This window comes from Lemur catta, chromosome 11 (assembly GCF_020740605.2).
Source record: "Lemur catta isolate mLemCat1 chromosome 11, mLemCat1.pri, whole genome shotgun sequence".
In the NCBI taxonomy this organism is placed as follows: Eukaryota; Metazoa; Chordata; class Mammalia; order Primates; family Lemuridae; genus Lemur; species Lemur catta.
The window spans coordinates 83310487-83330386 of NC_059138.1; the positions used below are offsets into that span (position 1 = coordinate 83310487).

At 36.7% G+C, this 19900-nt stretch overlaps 1 protein-coding gene and 1 pseudogene across 2 annotated transcripts in view; one reads left to right on the plus strand and one right to left on the minus strand.

Moving 5' to 3' along the window:
• VPS41 (VPS41 subunit of HOPS complex) overlaps positions 1-19900 on the minus strand; it is a 191186-nt gene that overhangs the window by 132765 nt on the left and 38521 nt on the right. For both annotated transcript variants that reach the window (XM_045565358.1, XM_045565357.1), the window contains one exon: positions 15014-15091. In XM_045565358.1, coding sequence (XP_045421314.1) covers positions 15014-15091 — 78 coding nt within the window. The remainder of the gene's footprint in view (positions 1-15013; positions 15092-19900) is intronic.
• LOC123647846 lies at positions 1519-1613 on the plus strand (annotated as a pseudogene).

The window sequence follows — 19900 nt, forward strand, 5'->3', positions numbered from 1 at the left end:
GGCGCATGCCTGTAGTCCCAGCTACTTGGGAGGCTGAGGCAGAAGGATTGCTTGAGCCCAGGAGTTTGAGGTTGCTGTGAGCTGGGCTGAGGCCAGGGCACTCTAGCCAGGGTGACAGAGTGGGACTCTGCCTCAGACAAACAAACACACAACAACAACAACAACAAACCTAGTCTTAGCAACTAGGCAGAGTGACTTTTGCTTGGGTCCAGTATTTAGATTAAGGGTAGAAGACTTTACCTTGGCTGGCCCTAGACCCCAGTGAAAAAGAAACAAAGACTTTAAAAAGATAAGTTATCTAATTAAAAGTCCTGTTCCATTAGCAGGAACTTCTCAGGAGCAGATTAGTGCTGTTGTTCTGTGGAGCCAAACTCAGCAGGGAAGGAACAGTGCAATCTCTTCAGTTCCAACATGATTCACAGCACAGATGTTTTCATATATCATACAACCCAACTGATCTGATGAATTATTTTAAATAATAATTTAGCCTAGAAATAAACATGTTTTAATATCCAAATGGATTTGGTGAAAGGTGACATGCCCCTATGATTCCTAGTCCATAGGGTGTCTAACACTACAATTCCAGAAAACAAAATTCTTTTTTTCACAGAGAACATTCCCTAGAGAATATAATTCATTTTTTCTATAAAAGTAAGGCAACAGAAATGGGATTCTCATCCCTGAGACTATGTAACTAGAAGGGGAATTAGAAACATAAAAACATAGTACTATTCTTTAAAATTAAGTCATAGAAGGCTACCCCTCAGGCTGTCCAAATACTAAGGATCTGCTAGGCCACACCTTCAAAGACAAATGTCATTAACAAGAGCACTCAAGAAAGCCAAACATAATGCAAATCCATGATGGCTGCAGAGCTACCTGAACACTTCACCAGGGCCCACAGATATCCCTGTTTAATTTCTCAATATACAAGTTAATGATACTATTAATAATAAAGGAAAAATCTATTAGGAGTAAAGATGTTCTTACTTATTTTTCTCACTTTTATTTTTGACTCAGTAATAGCAGCAGCAAAGCTAACATATTCTATTTATCTAAAAACTAAATATTTAAGAAAGTAAAGCCCTTGTTTTCAACAGGTTAGTAAAAATTACTTATCTAAAAAAAGCTACTTTAAATAACTGAGACCAACTTATTAACCAAAGAGAAAATGCCTAATTAACTTTTCCAACATACAATGAAGACTGACCACTTAACACTTCACAAATTCAGCTGTACTTTCACCACGGAAGTTATTGTTATAATGCTCTCCAGCATAAAAACACTGCTCTATCAATTCTCTATTGAATCATTTCCCAAGTAGGGTGTCCTCTCTCAAAGTTTCTCAAAAGCAGCATCTTTGTAAACCAAGTTGCAGTGTCTCTACATTAAAAAGAAATACTTTCTTGTAAACCATGTTGCAATGTCTCTACTACACTAAAGAGAAATTCCTGAAGTCAACTCACCCTAGACCCACACTAGAATCCACTTTACAAACCTAATTACCTAAGCAAGCATGTTCTTAAAACTCTATATAAAACTGAACAATATGGAGATTAGCACAGTCCCTGCACAAAGACGACATGCAAATTTATGAAGTGTTCCATATTTAAAAAAAAAATTCCATGTGATAAAAGATACCCACTCCTGCCAAATAAAGGACCTTAATGGAGCAGGCAGCAAAATGGGTATAAGAACAGATGTGTCACAGAAGCTTGCCTTTTTTCCCTTCTTTCTTCCCTACCCCCCTTTAAGTTTGCATGCCCTGTATACAATGAACATTATTAAAGCCAACTATATGAATAAATTAAAAAGTGACAGTTCTCCTTCAGGACGTGTAGTAAATGCCTACAATCAGATTTTTGGCTTGATCTACCTTCTGATAACGGCTAATGTTTACTGAGCCCTGCACTACATGTTTCACATGTATTAGCCCATATAATTCTCAAAATTGTCAAATATAGCAGAGGTGTGACTATAACCTATATTTTACACATGAAGAAAGTAAAAGAGAGGTTAAGTAACCTGCCCAAGCCAACGAAAACGGGGCAAGGGCTGGCAGGTAGGCATCTGACCCCAAGCCCAGCCTGCACCCAGCACTCCACTACCCACCTCCTGCCTCAGGACCATGACCTGCCACCTCCACAACACAGCCAACCAGCCTGCCAGACATCACTGCCCTGTCGGCGCTTCATCTCTACTCATTCCATCACCCCTTCTCTTTCTGTATCCTTTCTGGGATAGTGGATTCCAGTAATGGAATCAAGTCAAAGGCTGAACTGGGGCTAAGGGAGGAAAATGGGAAATCAGTAGGTGCATGGGGTTGAAAATTTTTTGTGTAATTTTTTATTTTCTGGCAAGACAAGAACTTCAGTATTTGTCATAATATCAAGAAATGAATCCTTCTCCTCATAATACAGTGAAAATATTTCCTAAGGAAAAGTGAAAAGAATGTAAAAAGCAAAAGTTAAATACTTTTGGAAGGAAATACAGAAGGACATCTTTACAACTTTGTAGGAGCAAAAAACAATTTTCCCTCAGAAGACACAAAAAACAAACTATAAATGAGAAGACTGATACATATATACACACATTTTCTGCACTAAAATAAAAAGATTTCTGAACTGAAAAGACAATAAATGGGAAATTAAAAGACAAGCCATAAACTAAAAGACAATTGCCACTCTTCAAAGGAGTCGTGTCCAGCTTTTCCCTGCCTTCCACCCTGCAGGAGCACTCCCAATTCCCTGGGCCAGCATCCGTGTCTGGTATTGATCAGCATTTTAAATGCTTTGCCACACTGATGGATGTAAAATGATATCTTATTGTTGTTTTACTTCACATTACCTTGATTACTCTGTGATTACTACAAAAAATTGAGGATCTTTTCACATGGCTACTGGATATTCGGTATTCTGAGAACTGCCTGTTCATACTGTTTGCCCAATTTCATTCTGGATTGCTGCTGGAGTTTTACTTATTAATCTGTAAAAGTTCACATAATGATAAAGTTCACATTTAAAATATTAAGTTAGTGGGAAAGTGAATGTTTTCCTAAAAGTAAATCAATGAATGGTATTTTAATAGTAGGAAAATTGGCAAGTGTTAAATTTGTCTTTGCTGGTGACTTACTTCTGATTTTGAGCCACCCTGATCAATGTTGTTACTTTTTCAATGTTGTTATTTCTGCTTGTAAACAATGAACTTTTTAATTACAAATCAATTTAGAACTTTACACATATACTGGCAAAGTATATGAATTAACAATTCTCAAGAATAAACAGCCTCGGCTGGGTGCGATGGCTCATGCCTGTAATCCTAGCACTCTGGGAGGCTGAGGTGGGTGGATCGCTCAAGCTCAGGAGTTCGAGATCAGCCTGAACAAGAGTGAGACCCCGTCTCTACTAAAAAAATAGAAAGAAAGGATTTGGACAGCTAAAAATCTATATAGGAAAAATTAGCCGGGCATGGTGGTGCATGCCTGTAGTCCCAGCTACTCGGGAGGCTGAGGCAGTAGGATTGCTTAAGCCCAGGAGTTTGAGGTTGCTGTGAGCTAGGCTGACGCCACGGCACTCACTCTAGCCTGGGCAACAATGCAAGACTCTGTCAAAAAAAAAAAAAGAATAAACAGCCTCATTAGTAACCAGAAAAATACAAACAAAATCAACAAATTCCTCCTATTTTCTACAAACCTAAGTGGCAATGACTTTTTGAATAATAACAGCCAATGTTGGTGATGGATATAGTGATATACTCTCAGACAGTGCTGGTAAGAATACAATTCAGTATAACCTAATTATAGGGAAATGTAGCAATCTGTGGTAAAGCCTTAAAAATGTTAATCGCATCTGACCTTGTGGATTCACCTCATATAATTTATTCAAAGGAAAAAGTCAATCACCAGATTCCTCACTCCACCCAAAGATATCCTTCTCAGTATTACTCCCAAATTTAGCATCATTCACTGAAAAGTTGGCTCCTGAACAACTTCAAGCAGTAACCGATCTTCTTTTTTCTTTAAGAAACCCCTATATGATTTAGGGTAGTACTCACATACATCTCTGCCACTGAGCAACAAAAAGTGCCCAGACTAACATATTAATTTTTTTCCACTACAGTAAAATGGAAACTGATTTTTAGACTACTTCACAGGGCATTTAATTCTCTTCCTCTGAAATGAAACTCCAGGCAACCAGTGATCTGCTTTCTGTCACTATAGATTTGTTCACATTTTCTATCATTTTATATAAATGCAATTTTATGCTATGCAGCCCTTGAGTCCACCTTCCTTCACTTAACATGATAGAGATTCATCCATGCTGTAGCATGAATAAATAGTTCCTTCCTTTATTGATGAGTAGAATACCACTATACAGATACACCACATTTTATCTTTTCACCTGCAAATGGACATATAGATTGTTTCCAGTTTGGGACTATTATAAATAAAACTGATATGACCGTTCATGCAGAAGTCTTTGTATGAGAATAAAAAGACAGGAGTATATGGTAGGTATATGTTTAATGTTTTAAAAATTTGCCAAACTATTTTCCAAAGTGGTCACACTATTGTACATTTCCACCAGCAGTGTATGAGAGTTCCAGTTCCTCCATATACTCATCAACACTTGGTATGGCTAGTGTTTGTAATTTTAGCCATTCTAATAAGGTATACTTAGTGGAATGCATTATTTACTTTACTTAGTTTTAAAATTATTTTTTCCTTGCTATAAATTAAATGTAAGTATTAAAAAAGCTAAAGGGTTAAGATTTAATTGCTGCCCCTGGAAGTAATGGATTTCTTCTTACTAGCAGAATAAAATAAGGACAGGACAACCAAATGATAAGGATATTATGGAAAAATTTCATGTCTTGGATGGATGAAAAATATCCTTTTAAGTGTCTATGTATCCTAATATCTCATGGATTCTATTAAATGAAAAATCGTTGGGAATTACAGCCAAAGGAAATAATTTCTAGAGAAGGCTAATAAAACAAAACTATTCAAACAGAAAAATAGAGCTTGTTCAAGAAATAAGTATACATTATTATTTTGAGACATGCCATGCTATGGTGGTTCCCAGAGACTAAAAAGTCTATTATTAACAAAACAAATTTAAGGTATAAATTATTTGTTAAACTATATGCACAGATATTCATACCTTATCTATATATAAAGTCCATGCCTTCTGGTCCATGACATCTGATTTACCATCATCCTTCTGGTTTCATTTAGTGCCCTAACACTCTGAGCTCCAAAGTCAGTCACCACAAAGACACTCCCCTGAAAACACTTCATTCTTTTCCAACTCTGGTCCTTTGGCCAAAGCTGCCAAATAAGTCTTTCTCATTGCATCTCACCATCAATTCTTTCCTCTCCAGTCCCCTATTCTCAAGTTACTAGAGGATAAACAAAACGTATATATGTAGCTTAAAAAGTCTAAGGTAAATGTTCCTCCCCTTTGGTGATGCCCTGTTTCATAAGAAGAACGCATCACTCTGTCTGGCTCTGCTCTAACAATCTGAAAAATGTGCATTCATCTGTCAAGATTCACTGTAAATATCACTTTCTCTGGGTTCCCCATCTCCCACTTGCAAAAATGGGAGACTCTCCTCTGAGTCTCCACCTTGCTCATAATCCTTTTAAAGCTCTTACTTTGCAAGCACCTGAGCCCCAAAGAAAGAACCACCAGCACTGAGGGGATCCCCTACTGCAGAATAAAATCCACAGGCTTCAGACAGGTAAGCCCCAGGCTACTACCCAGTTCAGAGTTATGTTCCAAAAAGTTAAAATTACTTCAACCCTGACTTTGAAATATGTGGAGTCCAGGGTAATTTTATTCAATGAAGACATATTTTCAATTTTAGCTATTTAAGAGATATTTGCCCAAATGCAGTTACCACTAAAGCATCATATATTACAACATTCTGTAAGTATGACACTTTAAATGAGAGAAGCAGCCTTAACTCTGAATATGTTTTCTTAGCCATTTTGGTGCATAGATGCCACCAAAGTGATCAAGCTACCTATAAACACTTAATCCACAAACTTGAGATTATACTTTAATGCAGAAAATTGGAAATATGACTTTCCTTGGCATCATTTATCAGAAGTTAGAATGATTTCCATTTAAGTAATTCTCAACTCGTTTGACACATCTCTTATCACTCAAAATACTGAGTCCAAATATAGAAAACAGGTTCTTTAAACACACAGAATCTGAGACCTGTCAATCAGTCTTAGACAAGTATTACAGGCACTGGCACATTTGCACCAACAATGTACCATTTTGATCATATCAAAAGATACATGCCCTGCTTCCCAATTAATGATGCCACATCTAAAACAGCACACTACAGATGGTATTTGCTTCAGGTTGACAAGCAAGTACCATTAGACTAATAATAGAAAAGGATTTCTTCGTTCAAGGATACATAGCTTAAGTTTTTAGATCTGCTCCAAAGATTCCTTCAATGAACAGTCATCCTAACATCACACTGGCCACATGAGTAAGCCCAAAATAGCTGGGCTTTTCAGGGGAATAAAGAATGTATGGGCCGGGCGTGGTGGCTCACGCCTGTAATCCTAGCACTCTGGGAGGCCGAGAGTGGTGGATCGCTCAAGGTCAGGAGTTCGAGACCAGCCTGAGCAAGAGTGAGACCCCGTCTCTACCAAAAAAAATAGAAAGAAATGATTTGGACAGCTAAAAATCTATATAGAAAAAATTAGCTGGGCATGGTGGCGCATGCCTGTAGTCCCAGCTACTTGGGAGGCTGAGGCAGTAGGATCGCTTGAGCCCAGGAGTTTGAGGTTGCTGTGAACGAGGCTGACGCCATGGCACTCACTCTAGCCCGGGCAACAAAGCGAGACTGTCTCAAAAAAAAAAAAAAAAAAAAAAAAAAAAAAGAATGTATGGTATCTGTATTACCCCCAAAGAAGCAGTCATGTCCATACATTTCCCCATAACATACACACAATAATCCTGATGTAGGAAAGGAAGATATAAAACTCTGATTATCTAGAAAAGTCTAGATATACGGAACTTTTCAGATTTGGAACTTTGTATTAGTTAAGCCAACTACTATCAATCTTTTACATCTGTCAATTTGCCAGCTTTTATACTAAGCACTGAGGATACAGAGATAAATTATACAACGAAACTGCCCTCAGGAAGTTAGCATTCTATGGGAAAAATGATACTGAGGCAAATAATCTTAACAAACGTACAAGTTCAAGAAGTAGAGGTGACACAAAGAAGGAGATGGTTAAGCCACATAAAGGATAAAAGAGGTGTTTGTGAATACTAAATATGCAATTTAAGAAGCTTCAAGGAACACTATATTTTCAGGATTATATTAGCAAAGAGAGAGAAGAGAAGGAAGATGAGCATTTCTTTTGCTGAAACATGAAGATGATTGATCTTCCAAACAACATTTATAATATCAACACAAAGGAAAGAGAAAAGAGGAGCTTTATATTAGAAATAAATTCTTCTAAGCCAAAAAAAAAAAAGCAACAAAAGGTCAGGAGTGCAGTCTACAAGATAGTTAAATCCCAAAGTCCTTAGAGAAAAATGAAACCATGATCATTCACAGATGAGGAACCAGTCACAAAAATATCCTTTTAAACTTAAGTTAGGGAAGTGAGGGAAGTGATCTAATAAGACTGTCTGCCTACCTGAGGGAGGACTTGAATGTACCACGAGAGGAGGGCAGATGAATGGGTGGGCAAGGAACACATAACCAGAACAGCTCAAGCCCAGTTTCCCTCAGACTGCCTTACTTGGCACCTTTTATATCTGTACTGATCTTTTGAAGTTTCCTCAGCTTCTAAATTTTGATGACTTTATAAATTTCCTACAGCAACTAGGAAAGGTCTGAGTATATATTAAAAACTTAAGTATTGCTGAATAAAAGCGTTACTTTCTGGAAGTAGAATTTAAAGCTCAGATTTTATATTAGTCAACTTGGACACCCATAACAAAATACCATAGACTAGGTGCTTTAAACAACAGAAATTTAAATTCTCAAAGTTTTAGAGGCTGGAAGTCCTAGACCAGGGTGCCAGCGTGGTCGGGTTCTGGCGAGGGCTCTCTTCCTGGCTTGCAGACAGAAGCCTTCTCACTGTCTCCTCACATGGTGGATTTGGGGTGAGTTCTCTGGTGTCTCTTCCTATAAGGGCACTAATCTGAGGACCCCTTCTCATGGCCTCACCTAAATTTAATTACCCCCACAAAGGCCATATTTCCAAATATCACCACACTGGGGGTTAGAGTTTCAACATATGAATTAGGAGGGGAACAATTCACTCTACAGCAGATCTTAATATAAAAATTGCTAATTATAAATCCAATGGAAACTGAAGGTTGAATAATACACAGGAGAACAGAGATCTGGCTCCTAGAGGCCCTCCTGAAAGATAATGCCAGAAAAATCACCAGTTCCATGGGTATGTTTCAAAATGATATTTCAGCCAATATATGTTTATTGGGTACCAAATGGCCACAGAGAAAAGGGGGGAGGGGAGGAAGAAGGGAGAATAGCAAGAGAGATGGGCCCTGCCCTCCAAGACTGTAAATGTGAATGCAAAGCTGGAACTGCCACTATGCGAGACCACTGGAAACAGTAGTAACGCAGGAGTTCTGAGGACAGAAACACCTCAGGACAACAATCCAGCAGAAGGACTTCCTAGAAAGAATGGAGCTTAATGGAAAAAGTGCATTCTGGGGAGAAAAAATGTGATTAAAGGCTTAGAAACAAGTATGCCAAAGGCAATATTCAGAAGGTGGTGAGTGGGTCAACATGACTAGAGAGAGAAGAAACTAAAACTAAGATTGGAAAGGTAGGTTTCAGTCACATGAACAGGACCTGGAATGCTCAGCTAAAGAGTTAGGATTTTATCTGGGAAGTAATGAGGAGCCATGGAATGTTCTCAGAGATATGATAGTTATACTGGGGGTGGGGGGGACCAGAAACAGAGAGAACTATTAGGGAGTGTTAAAATACTACAGTGTGAGTAAGCAACTAAGGAATAGAGTCTGTCAGTTTAATCTCAAATCTAAAAAAGGAATAGAAATACCAATAGATTCTGCTATCTGGAGTTCAAGGAGATTCCTCAATCCACCTGTGGTGTTATGATATACATATTGGTTTTCCTAGCTCATAACTCCCATAGCCCTTGCTAAAGTCTTTTGTTATAATGTTGGGTATGTGAGGCCTCAGAAAACAATCTCTCTGATCTCCTGCCCTATCAGAAGGCTGGATTCTAATCTTCTCCCACCTTTCTGATTGTGGGTCATAAGACCCTAATTCCAGAGACAGTCCTGCCCCATACCCTGACTACATGGTTGTCCACAAAGGCCCAAGAGGGCTGGGTTTGGAGGGCTTCCAAAGAGCTAAACGTGTGGAGGCAGACAGGAAGGTGAAGAAGAACTCATCCATGTGCTAGAAGGATGCAACACTCCAACTCCATGGGGACAGAAACTCCTGAGCTCGCTCTGGACCCTTCTAGACCTCCCCCTGTATATCTCTTTACCTGGCTCCTTGTTTGTATCCTTTGAGATACCTTTGTAATAAACCAATAAACATAAGTAAATGTTTCCCTGAGTTTTGTGAGCTGCTCTAGCAAATTAATCAAATGCAGAGAGGGAACCCCAATTTGAAGCCAGTTGGTCAGAAGTTCTGGAAACCTGGACTTGGGACTGGTAGGAAGGAGGAGTCAGTCTTGGGGACTGAGCCCTCAACTTGTGGGACCTGATGCTACCTCCAGGTAGACAGGGTTGGAACTGAAACAGAGGATGCCCCACTGGTGTCCGCTGCGTGGTATGTAGAGAAAACCCCCACAGAAATCTTCTGTGTTGACTGCTGCGGTGGGAGAAGAGGGGAAAAACAGTTTGAGAATTTTTCCCAGAACACCACCTTTACCTCAAAATGCTCCTGTTTTATTTGTTTATCCCTTTCCTTTTGTAATCATCTATTTTATAAGTATTTATCTAACATCTCCTGTCATAGCACCTCACAACAAAGCTTCACTATTTTCTATTTCTAGTAAAGAAAGAAAAACAAAGGTAAACAGTAGAAATTTATGTTTATCAGTGGAGTTCTTTGCTTTCCCACTAGCATACTTAAAGGAATAAATATTTAAAACATATGGCATAATGCTCCAAAATATTCAACAGACAGATGGCACGATAATTTGATAATCGCTTCAAAGTAAGTACTCTTAATTAGTGAGTTTTAAATTAATCTGCTTAAAGAAAGTGGAGGCCATCAAGGAGAAAGTACCTACAGTCATATGCCGCACAGCAACTTTTCAGTCAAGGAGGGACCACATGTACCCATACACCACGGTGGTCCCATAAGATTACAATGAAGCTGAAAAATTCCTTTTGCCTAGTGATGTTGTCACCATTGTGACATAGCAACACAAAACATTATTTATGTGTTTGTGGTGAATGGTGGTACAAATAAAACTATTGTGCTGCCAGTCATATAAAAGTATTGGACATACAATTATGTACAGTACATAATACTTGATAATGACGATAAATGTCTATGTTACTGGTTTATGTATTTACTAAACTACATTTTTTATCGTTATTTTAGAGTGTACTCCTACTTATAAAAAATAGTTACCTGTAAAACAGCCTCACGTAGGTCTTTCAGAAGCTATACTAGAAGAAGGCACTGTTATCATAGGAGATGACAGCTCCGTGCATGTTATTGCCCCTGAAGACCTTCCAGTGGGACAAGATATGGAGGTGGAAGACAATGATGTTGATGGTCTTGACCCTCTGTAGGCCTAGGCTACTGTGTGTTTAAACTTTAGTTTTTAATAAAAAAATTTTTAAAGTAAAAAAAAACTACAAATAGAAAAAAGCTTATTGAATGATGATATAAAGAAAGAAAATATATTTTTGCATAGTTGTGCAATGTGTTTAAGCTGTGTTATTAAAAAAACTTGAAAAATTAAAAAAATTAAAAAGTTCATAAAGTAAAGAAAGTTACAGTAAGCTACTGTAGAGAAGTGAAGAAGAAAAATTTTTAATATAAATCTAGTGTAGCCTAACTATACAGTGTTTATAAAGCCCACAGTAGTATACAGCAGTGTCCTGGGCCTTCACATTCACTCACCACTCACTCACTGACTCACCCAGAGCAACTTCCAGTCCTGCAAGATCCATTCATGGTAAATCCCCTATATAGGCTCACCATTATTTTATCTTTTATACCATATTTTATTGTACCTTTTGTGTGTTTAGATATGTTTAAATACACAAATACTTGCCACTGTGTTACAATTGCCTATGGTATTCAGTACAGAAACATGATGTAAAGGTTTGTAGCCCCAGAGCAGTAGGTTATACCACATAGCCTAGATGGGCTAGGTAGGCTCTACTGCCTAAGTTTGTGTAAGTACACTCTGTAACATCCGCAAAATGACAAAATCACCTAATGAAGTGCTTCTCAGAATGTACCTCTGTTTAGCGACACATGACTATACTATGAATCATGGCATCATATGAGCAAAAATACCATGTGAGAATTTAAAAAGAATCTGAGATCCCCTAAGGACTTTTTAAGTCTTATGTTATTTTATTCTGTGAGTTAAGTAAAATTGAACTTTATCCATTAGGTTTGAGTTAACACAAAGCTATATCTAGAAGTAAACTCAAAAAACAATTTGTGGTTAAAGCATTTTAATTAACATGTATGCTGAATAGTCCTTAAAATATACTGAAATCTGAGTATCAACATGCACAATAAAGTATCACCTGAGCAGCTGTCATTCTTGATTAACAGAACAATCACAGACATAGACAATAGTATGACACAGAATCCTATTAACATTTTAATCTAACCACAGAAGAATATATAGCCATCAGAATAATTTTCATGGCATGATTCATTTACATAAAGATCTCTGAACAAGACACCAATGTAGGAAATTTCTTGGTATTTAGAAGTGAGTAGCAGACAAGTATAGTTTGAGCTTTGTTCAAGATCAACTAAAGACACATACACATATGTAGGTGTTTGTGCAAGTATGTACAAGTTATACTGAGGTATAACTCATACAGTTGTCAAGTGGATAAATCTCAAATACACAGTTTAGTGATTTTTACATGTGCATACACCTGGGAAATCATCAAAGACGGGATATTTTCAGCACTCCAGAAGATTCCCCTGTGCTCCCTCCCAGGTCAAATCATTACTTGACTCTATTACCATAGTTTCGCTTTACCTTTTCTTGATCATCATATAAAAGTTATCATACATATGTACACATTTGTGTCTGGCTTCTTCGGCTGAACATTAACTCTGTGAAATTCATCTATGTTGTTGGATGTATTGATAGTTTGTTCTTATTAAGTACTAGGAATGTACCACAATTTATTTATCTATTCATTGGACATCTAAGTTGTTTCCAGTTTGAGGCTCTTATGAATTAAGCTATAATTAACATCTATATGATTTTTGTAGACATATGCATTGCATGCATTTTTCTTGAGTATGTAGTGGGGAGTGCAACTGCTAGGTCATTAGGCAGGCATATGCTTAGCTTTAGTAGATTCTGCCTAGTAGCATTTCTTCTGAAATATTAAAGGGAAAAGAAATATCTTTTGTAACATGCAGAATGACTTATTTCTTATTTTACATCACATATATTGAAAGCAAAGTTAGACACCCTCTAGTATAATGATTCCATCCCAACTCAAATACCAGAATCACCTGGGAAATCTTTTTAAAAGAATGATTCCTTGATGTTCTCATACTCTGCCAAACAACTCCTACCAATCAGTAAGGATTAGAAACTACTGCTTCATGACTTTTATTACCAGAATCAAAACTATAAATACAATGAATGGGTTAAAAAGATATTTCATGAGAAAATAAAAAGTGTTATGTAAATGTAAGGTATTATGATTTTATTTAATTTTAATTTGTTTAAATTAATTACCTAGAAGTAAGAACTAAAGTCAGGGATGTTCATTAATTTTTTTAATTTTTTAACGTTTGTTTCTCTCACTGTGTTTCTAATAAAGAGAAAAGCTCTTGACTAACCATGGCAACCATTGCACTCAAAGAAAATTAGCAAATCCAAGTCAGAACAATGTTTTTGGAATTGAAAAGAATCCCTTTTCAAGAGGAATGATACAGACCCCTACAAAGCAACCGCATCATCAGAAACAGAAAAATAAAAGAACAATCTGAGAGGTGAGAACATTAGATTAAGACTTCTCTCAAAATATAATGAAAATCTGAAACTTGTCATTTGAACGCCATATACCTAATATGATGATGATCATGGCCTTATGAAAAACTTGTCAACAGCAGACTATCAACTGCTTGGGTAAATACACAAAAATAGCACCAAACCATCTCCTCCCCACCCCACCCCTGCGGAAAAAAATGCACAAAGCTATAGAGAGCTTAATTTTCAAAGATGTCATGTAGGCAGGACTGAAAAAGAACTGAAGAAAGATTTGGGCAAATTTATGGGTGATACCATAAATTACCTGAATGAGGATGGATGTAGGATATACTTGACATAAAACTGACATCAGAGAAGATATAACTGAAGGCTTATACAGAGTAGATACAAGGACTGACTTTTGGTTAATGGAACCAATGGTATATGCCCATGCACCTTAGCAAGCAAGCACTGCCATTTCTGTACAATATTAAAAAGACTTACTTAGAAGTAGAGTATCAGAGAATCATTAAACTGGAGCTAGAAATTTAAAAGACCACACAGGCAAACTCTTTTCTAAAGGTGAGGAGGCACGCATAACTCAACAAAAAAGAGCCCCAGCCCAGCACCAGCTAATACATTTTAATGGATGGCAACTGAAAGCCCAAATTCTTAGGTCATCAAGATGCATGTCCAGTGTCCAGAAGGTAAATGAGGGAGGGTCAAAAGTTTATCTTGCTTGCCTGAAAGGGATGCTAAAGCAAAACAAGAAGCCACAATTTGCCTGATGTAGCAGTATGATTAGAGCACACACTGCCCTTTCTGGGCTGCTCCAAAGAGTCTGTCATCAGTCGGTGGTTCCATTTCTTTTAAGTAAAACAAGGCATCCCTTTTCCTTTCAGCTTCAGAAACTATGGTCTCCTTTATAAACTACACAAATACCTTATGATGGATCTTTCAATAAGTGCTCACAGTTTCTTCAAAAAAGTAGTATCTGTCCCCCAACATAATCACCTTTTTAACCCTAAATGTTCATACTCACACAACCATGGAAGCTCTTGATACTTTTAAGGTAGACCTTAAACACCAAAATCAAGCTTCAAATTCAACAGTTCTTTTATCCTCAATGATTCCAAATCACAATTAAAAACATAAAAAGCCTGATTCTTTGCTTTCAATCAATATAATCCCAAGAGTCCAAGCATCCAAACATTCACATAAAATATTTTAACTTTACGTATTTAGAAGAGATAAGCTGATCCAGTAAGGTGATCAATAAGATTGATCTCAGTAAGATGACAGGGCATGTACTTACAACTGACATTAGTCACCAAATGAGGGGTTCATGCTTTAGGATGCCACAAACTCCCAGAGTATAAATTAGCACCATTATTCACTAACAAAGCAGTATTTTTTCTTTTAATAATAGTTTACCTAGATATTTTACATTGTTACAATGTAAAAAAAAACACATAAGAGTATTCTAAATGCTCAATTTAAAGTCGAATGGATGATTATAATTAACTAAAGAATTATAATTAAACAGATTTATAAAAATGGATTTTTACATAGAATTTATATTAAATATATAAAAGATACCCAGTCAAAATATATATTGTATATATTTAGACCTTTATTTATAAGTCACCTTTACAATTTTTAGAATATACCATGAAGTTCAGATTTATACCCTTAGCACTGATTTAATTGATAAAGATCCTCTCTATACTGTCAAAACAAACTGTTAAAACAAATATTCTAAAGCACATATTCTTAGCATGAAGTTTAGCCATACATTATTTTATACCATATACTTACTACATCAAACTTCTGAGTGATGTTCCCTTGGACATCAAGTAAATAAACCTTGCCATAATGTGTGCCCAGTGCCAAAAACTGTAAGAAAAACAAAGAGGTAGATTAATGTACTATTAATACACAATTAGTAATTAAACCATTTTGAAAGTCAAGATGCTTAATATATAAATGATCTGCAATGTCTCGGAAGATATGCATTCCTTGGAGAAGGCTTGTTTCCAGCTTCAGGGAAATAATAGAACAGGCCCTATTTTATTGTGATAGTGCAAGCTAGCTGTCAGAATGACTCATGAGGACCCTCATCTACTGACAACTAATGGTGTGTATGCAGTCTGTACACAATGCTTGATGGACTGAGGCAGTAAATTAAAAATGCAGCCGCGAGAGCACGACCAACCTACAGTTGAACTCAAAGTCAGAAAGGAATGATTAAGAAACTCCCCCTAATTTATGGCAAATGTGTAAATCTGTGCTATCACTTAAATTGCACACACGCACACAAACAACAAAATATTTTTTAGATTGAAAAATCCATGCCATATTGAGGTACCAAAAAACTCAGATATATTATGCTATCAGTTAGTTTTAATATGCCTCTATAAAAGTTAATGCATAATACTGAGTGTAAATGTTTATATTCTAATGCAAAAAAAATCCTTTTCTGTCATAAAATAACTTGAGCTACAAATTCATTTTATGATATAAAACTAGTTCACAACTCTTACTCTTTAATTCTTTGCACTAATCCTAAGCAAACCAGAAGAAACTTTAGGACTACCTAAAATATGACATGAGAGTTTTCCTCCTTTTTATTTCTTTAAGCATTACTCAAATAGTCCAAAATTCTCTGTATTTCACTGCATGTGAACATGCTTCAATGCAACCCCTAATGAAATGCTCAAATTTACAGGCACTACTAAGCGTTTCAGTCAAGCAGCACAATCTTTAAAAAATAACCTTACAGAAAGTCAAGATTTAAAAGGATTTATCAAAATGGAATTGCTTAAAATGAAATTTCAGTTCAGGCACTTAAAATATGAAGCTACATTAAAGAGGAGTCACAAAAAGGGAAAGAAGGGGTTCATTAGAAATTCATCCCCTGCAATGCCTTTCACTCCTGCAAGGTTGCCTTTTTTCAGGAAGAAAAAAGTCCCCAGGGTAAAAAAATCAATACTGGTTAATAAAACATCAGGTGTGCAGACATAACTAGGTATGACGATTCCGCTGCACAGGCCTGCCTGAATGCACCAGGTGCCATGACGATTAGTCATCCAGGGCGGACAGCAAGCCTGGTAAAAAGAGGATGCTTGGGCGCTGGAAGGGAAAGGGGAAGAGGTAATTCTGGGGGGAAATTAGTCTGAATATTTAAACCAAATAGGAATGTTTCCTCCAGAGCAAAAGAACATTCTAATCAGAAATAGGGGATTCAAACAGTTGTAATTTTATCACTACTGTGACACTCTGACAATCTTTAAAGAGAGAAACACCACACATGATATGAACTAACAAACAATACTCCATTCTAAGGCTATCTGTGGTAAAAGAATGGGTCTTAAAAGCTCACGGCACCCCAAGTATCTCACAGTATTGATTCTCCTCATAAATACTGTATTTAGTTTGTTAGGAAACCAGGGAGATTGGATCCTTAAAATACTTTAATACTGTGTCATTCTCTGACACCTCTGCAAAGGCTATTTTTAAACTTCTAATTACATTTTATTTTATGGAAGTTTTAGAGGTTCTATACAGGGAACTTTACCCAAATATTAATTCCTTCTCTTCATTTTTTTTTCCAAATTTCTAGTTTTATTCATTTAACATTTAAGATAGAAAACATAAAATAATTATTCTGATTTTATAGTTTTATCCTAAAACTACAGTTATGTTAGAATATTTTTGAAAAAGAAATTCAGTGATTTGTTTTTACGACCTTTTGTTTAGGAAAACATTTCATCATTTAGATTAATTATTGCTGCTTCCTTTTATAAATAAATATGTGCTCTTCAAAAAAAGTTTAATAAGCTGGTCATATTTATTTAACTACTAAAATTATGGATAAGTCACATATTCATTTGCTAATGCTTTTGACTACTTGAAATACAACAAAAAATGCAAAACTGGCCACAAATGTGACAGAATATAAACACAAATGCTTCAAATTTTACTCTCCTTCCAGTCCATTAAAAGTCTTGAGCTTCTGTAGCTATTGACTTTTGTTTCTTTTTTTCTAACCTCAAAGCACTTAAAATCCAGGATGGACAAAGAATAAGTATAATTTCATTAGTCCCTTTCATGTTGAATTACAGAAACTTGACTCACTTTATAAACTATCAGATTGAGCATCCCATCCTTTGGACTCCACTAAGCACACCTGCTTTTACTCTGAATTATATGTAAGCAACTTAAGGAACTTATACGTATAAGTCCATAAAGATTGGGCTTTTTATAAATAAACAAGTAGAAGAGGTGGTAAGCAGTCCTTTGGACATCACAAAAGAAACAAGAAGTAGTACATTTCAAATCTGGTCAGCTACCTAATACCATCCACCTTTCTCATAGTGTCATATAGTATTCAAAGCATTAGAGAACAGTGTGCCTTCAATTACTCATGAGGAAATAAGTTTGGGAATTGATGAGACTTCCCTGTAAACAGTCAATGAGTAGCTAAGTTAGGGCCAGGATTAAAAGCTGAAATACTCTCAGCTGGATCAGAATCATGGCTCTCAACGAAGAGTGCATGATCTAAAAGTTAGCATTGACTACTGTTTGCAACCACCATGCTCTTTGGCCACACTGGTTTAAGGACGATGTTAATAAAGTTTGACCTCTAGGCAGACAAACTTTGTTCTCCATTTCATTCACTTAGTGGTACACTCAACCAATAGACAAAAAGTACTATAACATGTTTAAAGAGCAAGCATGACTTAAAAAGGTTATGGTATTATGGAGAAAATAGATATTAAAACTTGAGTAATCACAATCAAATTCAATGAATATGCTTAAAATGGAAGTGTTTCTAAGACCCTGTGGAACATAGTAAGTGTCAACTGTGCTGAACTTTGAAGGAGGAAGTAGAAAATAGACACTGAGGCAGATAAGGTGGGCTTGTGGTAAGTGGATACAACTTGCTCATGGAGTCACATAAAAAGCAGAAAAAAAAAATCAAGAAATTATAAGCAGTTTTATAATGTATGAAGCATCTAATTCATGGCCAGGGGGAGAAATAGGTGATGAGCTTGAAAAGGTCAGCTAATAAGAAGAGGCATTCAAATATTTATGGAAAGATGAAAGGCAGGACAGCAGAGGAAAGCAGGGTGGGTAGGTCCAAATCATTAAGACATTGGGAAGCAAATAAAAAATTCTAAGAAGGAGAATTGCATGATCAGATTGGAATTTCTGGAAGATCACTTTAGTAGAAGTGTTACGAATGGACTAGAGTGAAAGCAAATCTAAAGGAAAATAGATTAGCTCATGGTATATATGTGCATTAGTGCCAGGGAAAAATAATGAATGCTTAAACTAACAGAAGAAAAGGGCTCAGGATGGGAGTGGATTCAATCTACGGGGGGCTGTGAGTAAAAACAGCCAAGTGTTGCTCCCAGAGCACCACACTTATGGCAGAAAGTGGTAAGAGATAAACCAATTTTAGAGGGGTCTTCAAAAATTTCATAGAAAATGCATATTATGAAAAAACTATGCAAAGATTTCAAAATGTTTTTGCACCAAAATAAACTCATACTAACTCATTATAACATGTCTGAACAAGATCTAGTTTGAGGCACTAAGAAGAAGAAGATCAGTTTTTAAAAAAAGGCCCTATCACAGCAACATGAATTCTGCTTAAAATGGAAACAAGAACACCAAATTTATGGTGACACTTCAGTAAAAGAATGGTAAAATCACTGATCTTTACAAAATGTTTGTGGAGACAATGCCCCAGAGAAATCAGCAGTTTGCAAATAGATAACTCATTTTAAGAAGAGAGGAGACAATGTTGAAGATGAAGTCCATAGCAGCAGACCATCCATATCAATTTGTAAAGGAAAAATTCATCTTTTTCATCCCCTAATTGAAGAGGACTGATGATTAACAGCAGAAACAATAGCCAACACCACAGACATCTCAGCTGGTTCAACTTACACAAATAAGACTGAAAAATTAAAGTTGAACAAACTTTCCATCCAATGGGTGCAAAAACCGTTGCACCCAGGTCAGCTGCAGACAACAGAAGAGCTTTCAAGGGAAATTTTAAATAAGTGGGATCAAGATCCAGAAGCAATTCTTCAAAGAATTGTAACAGGAGATGAAACATGGCTTTATCAGTATGATAATGAAGAAAAAGCAAAATCAAAGCAATGGCTACTAAGGCATGGAAGTGGTGCAGTCCAAGCAAAAGTGGACCAGTCAAGAGCAAAGGTCATGGCACCAGTTTTTTGGGGGATGCCCAAGGCATTTTGCAATCTGTTATTATGACAGTGTTTTGAGAAAGTCAGCTACAGCTTTAGCAGAAAAACACCCAGGAAAGCTTCACCAGAGAGTCCTTCACCATAATAATGTTCCTGCTAATTCCTCTCATGAGACAAGGGCAATTTTGAGAGAGTTGTAGTGGGAAATCATTAGGCATCCACTTTATAGCCCTGATTTGGTGACTTCTCACTCCTTTTTGTTTCCTAATTTTTTTTGGCAAGAGTCTTGTTCTTGTTGCCCCATGCTAGAATGCCATGGCATCATCGTAGGTCACTACAACCTCCAACTCTTGGGCTCAAGCGATCCTCCTGCCTCAGCCTCCCAAGTAGCTGAAACTACAAGCATGCGCCGCCACATCCAGCTAATTTTTCTGTTTTTAGTAGAGACGGGGTTTCGCTCTTGCTCAGGCTGGTCTCAAAC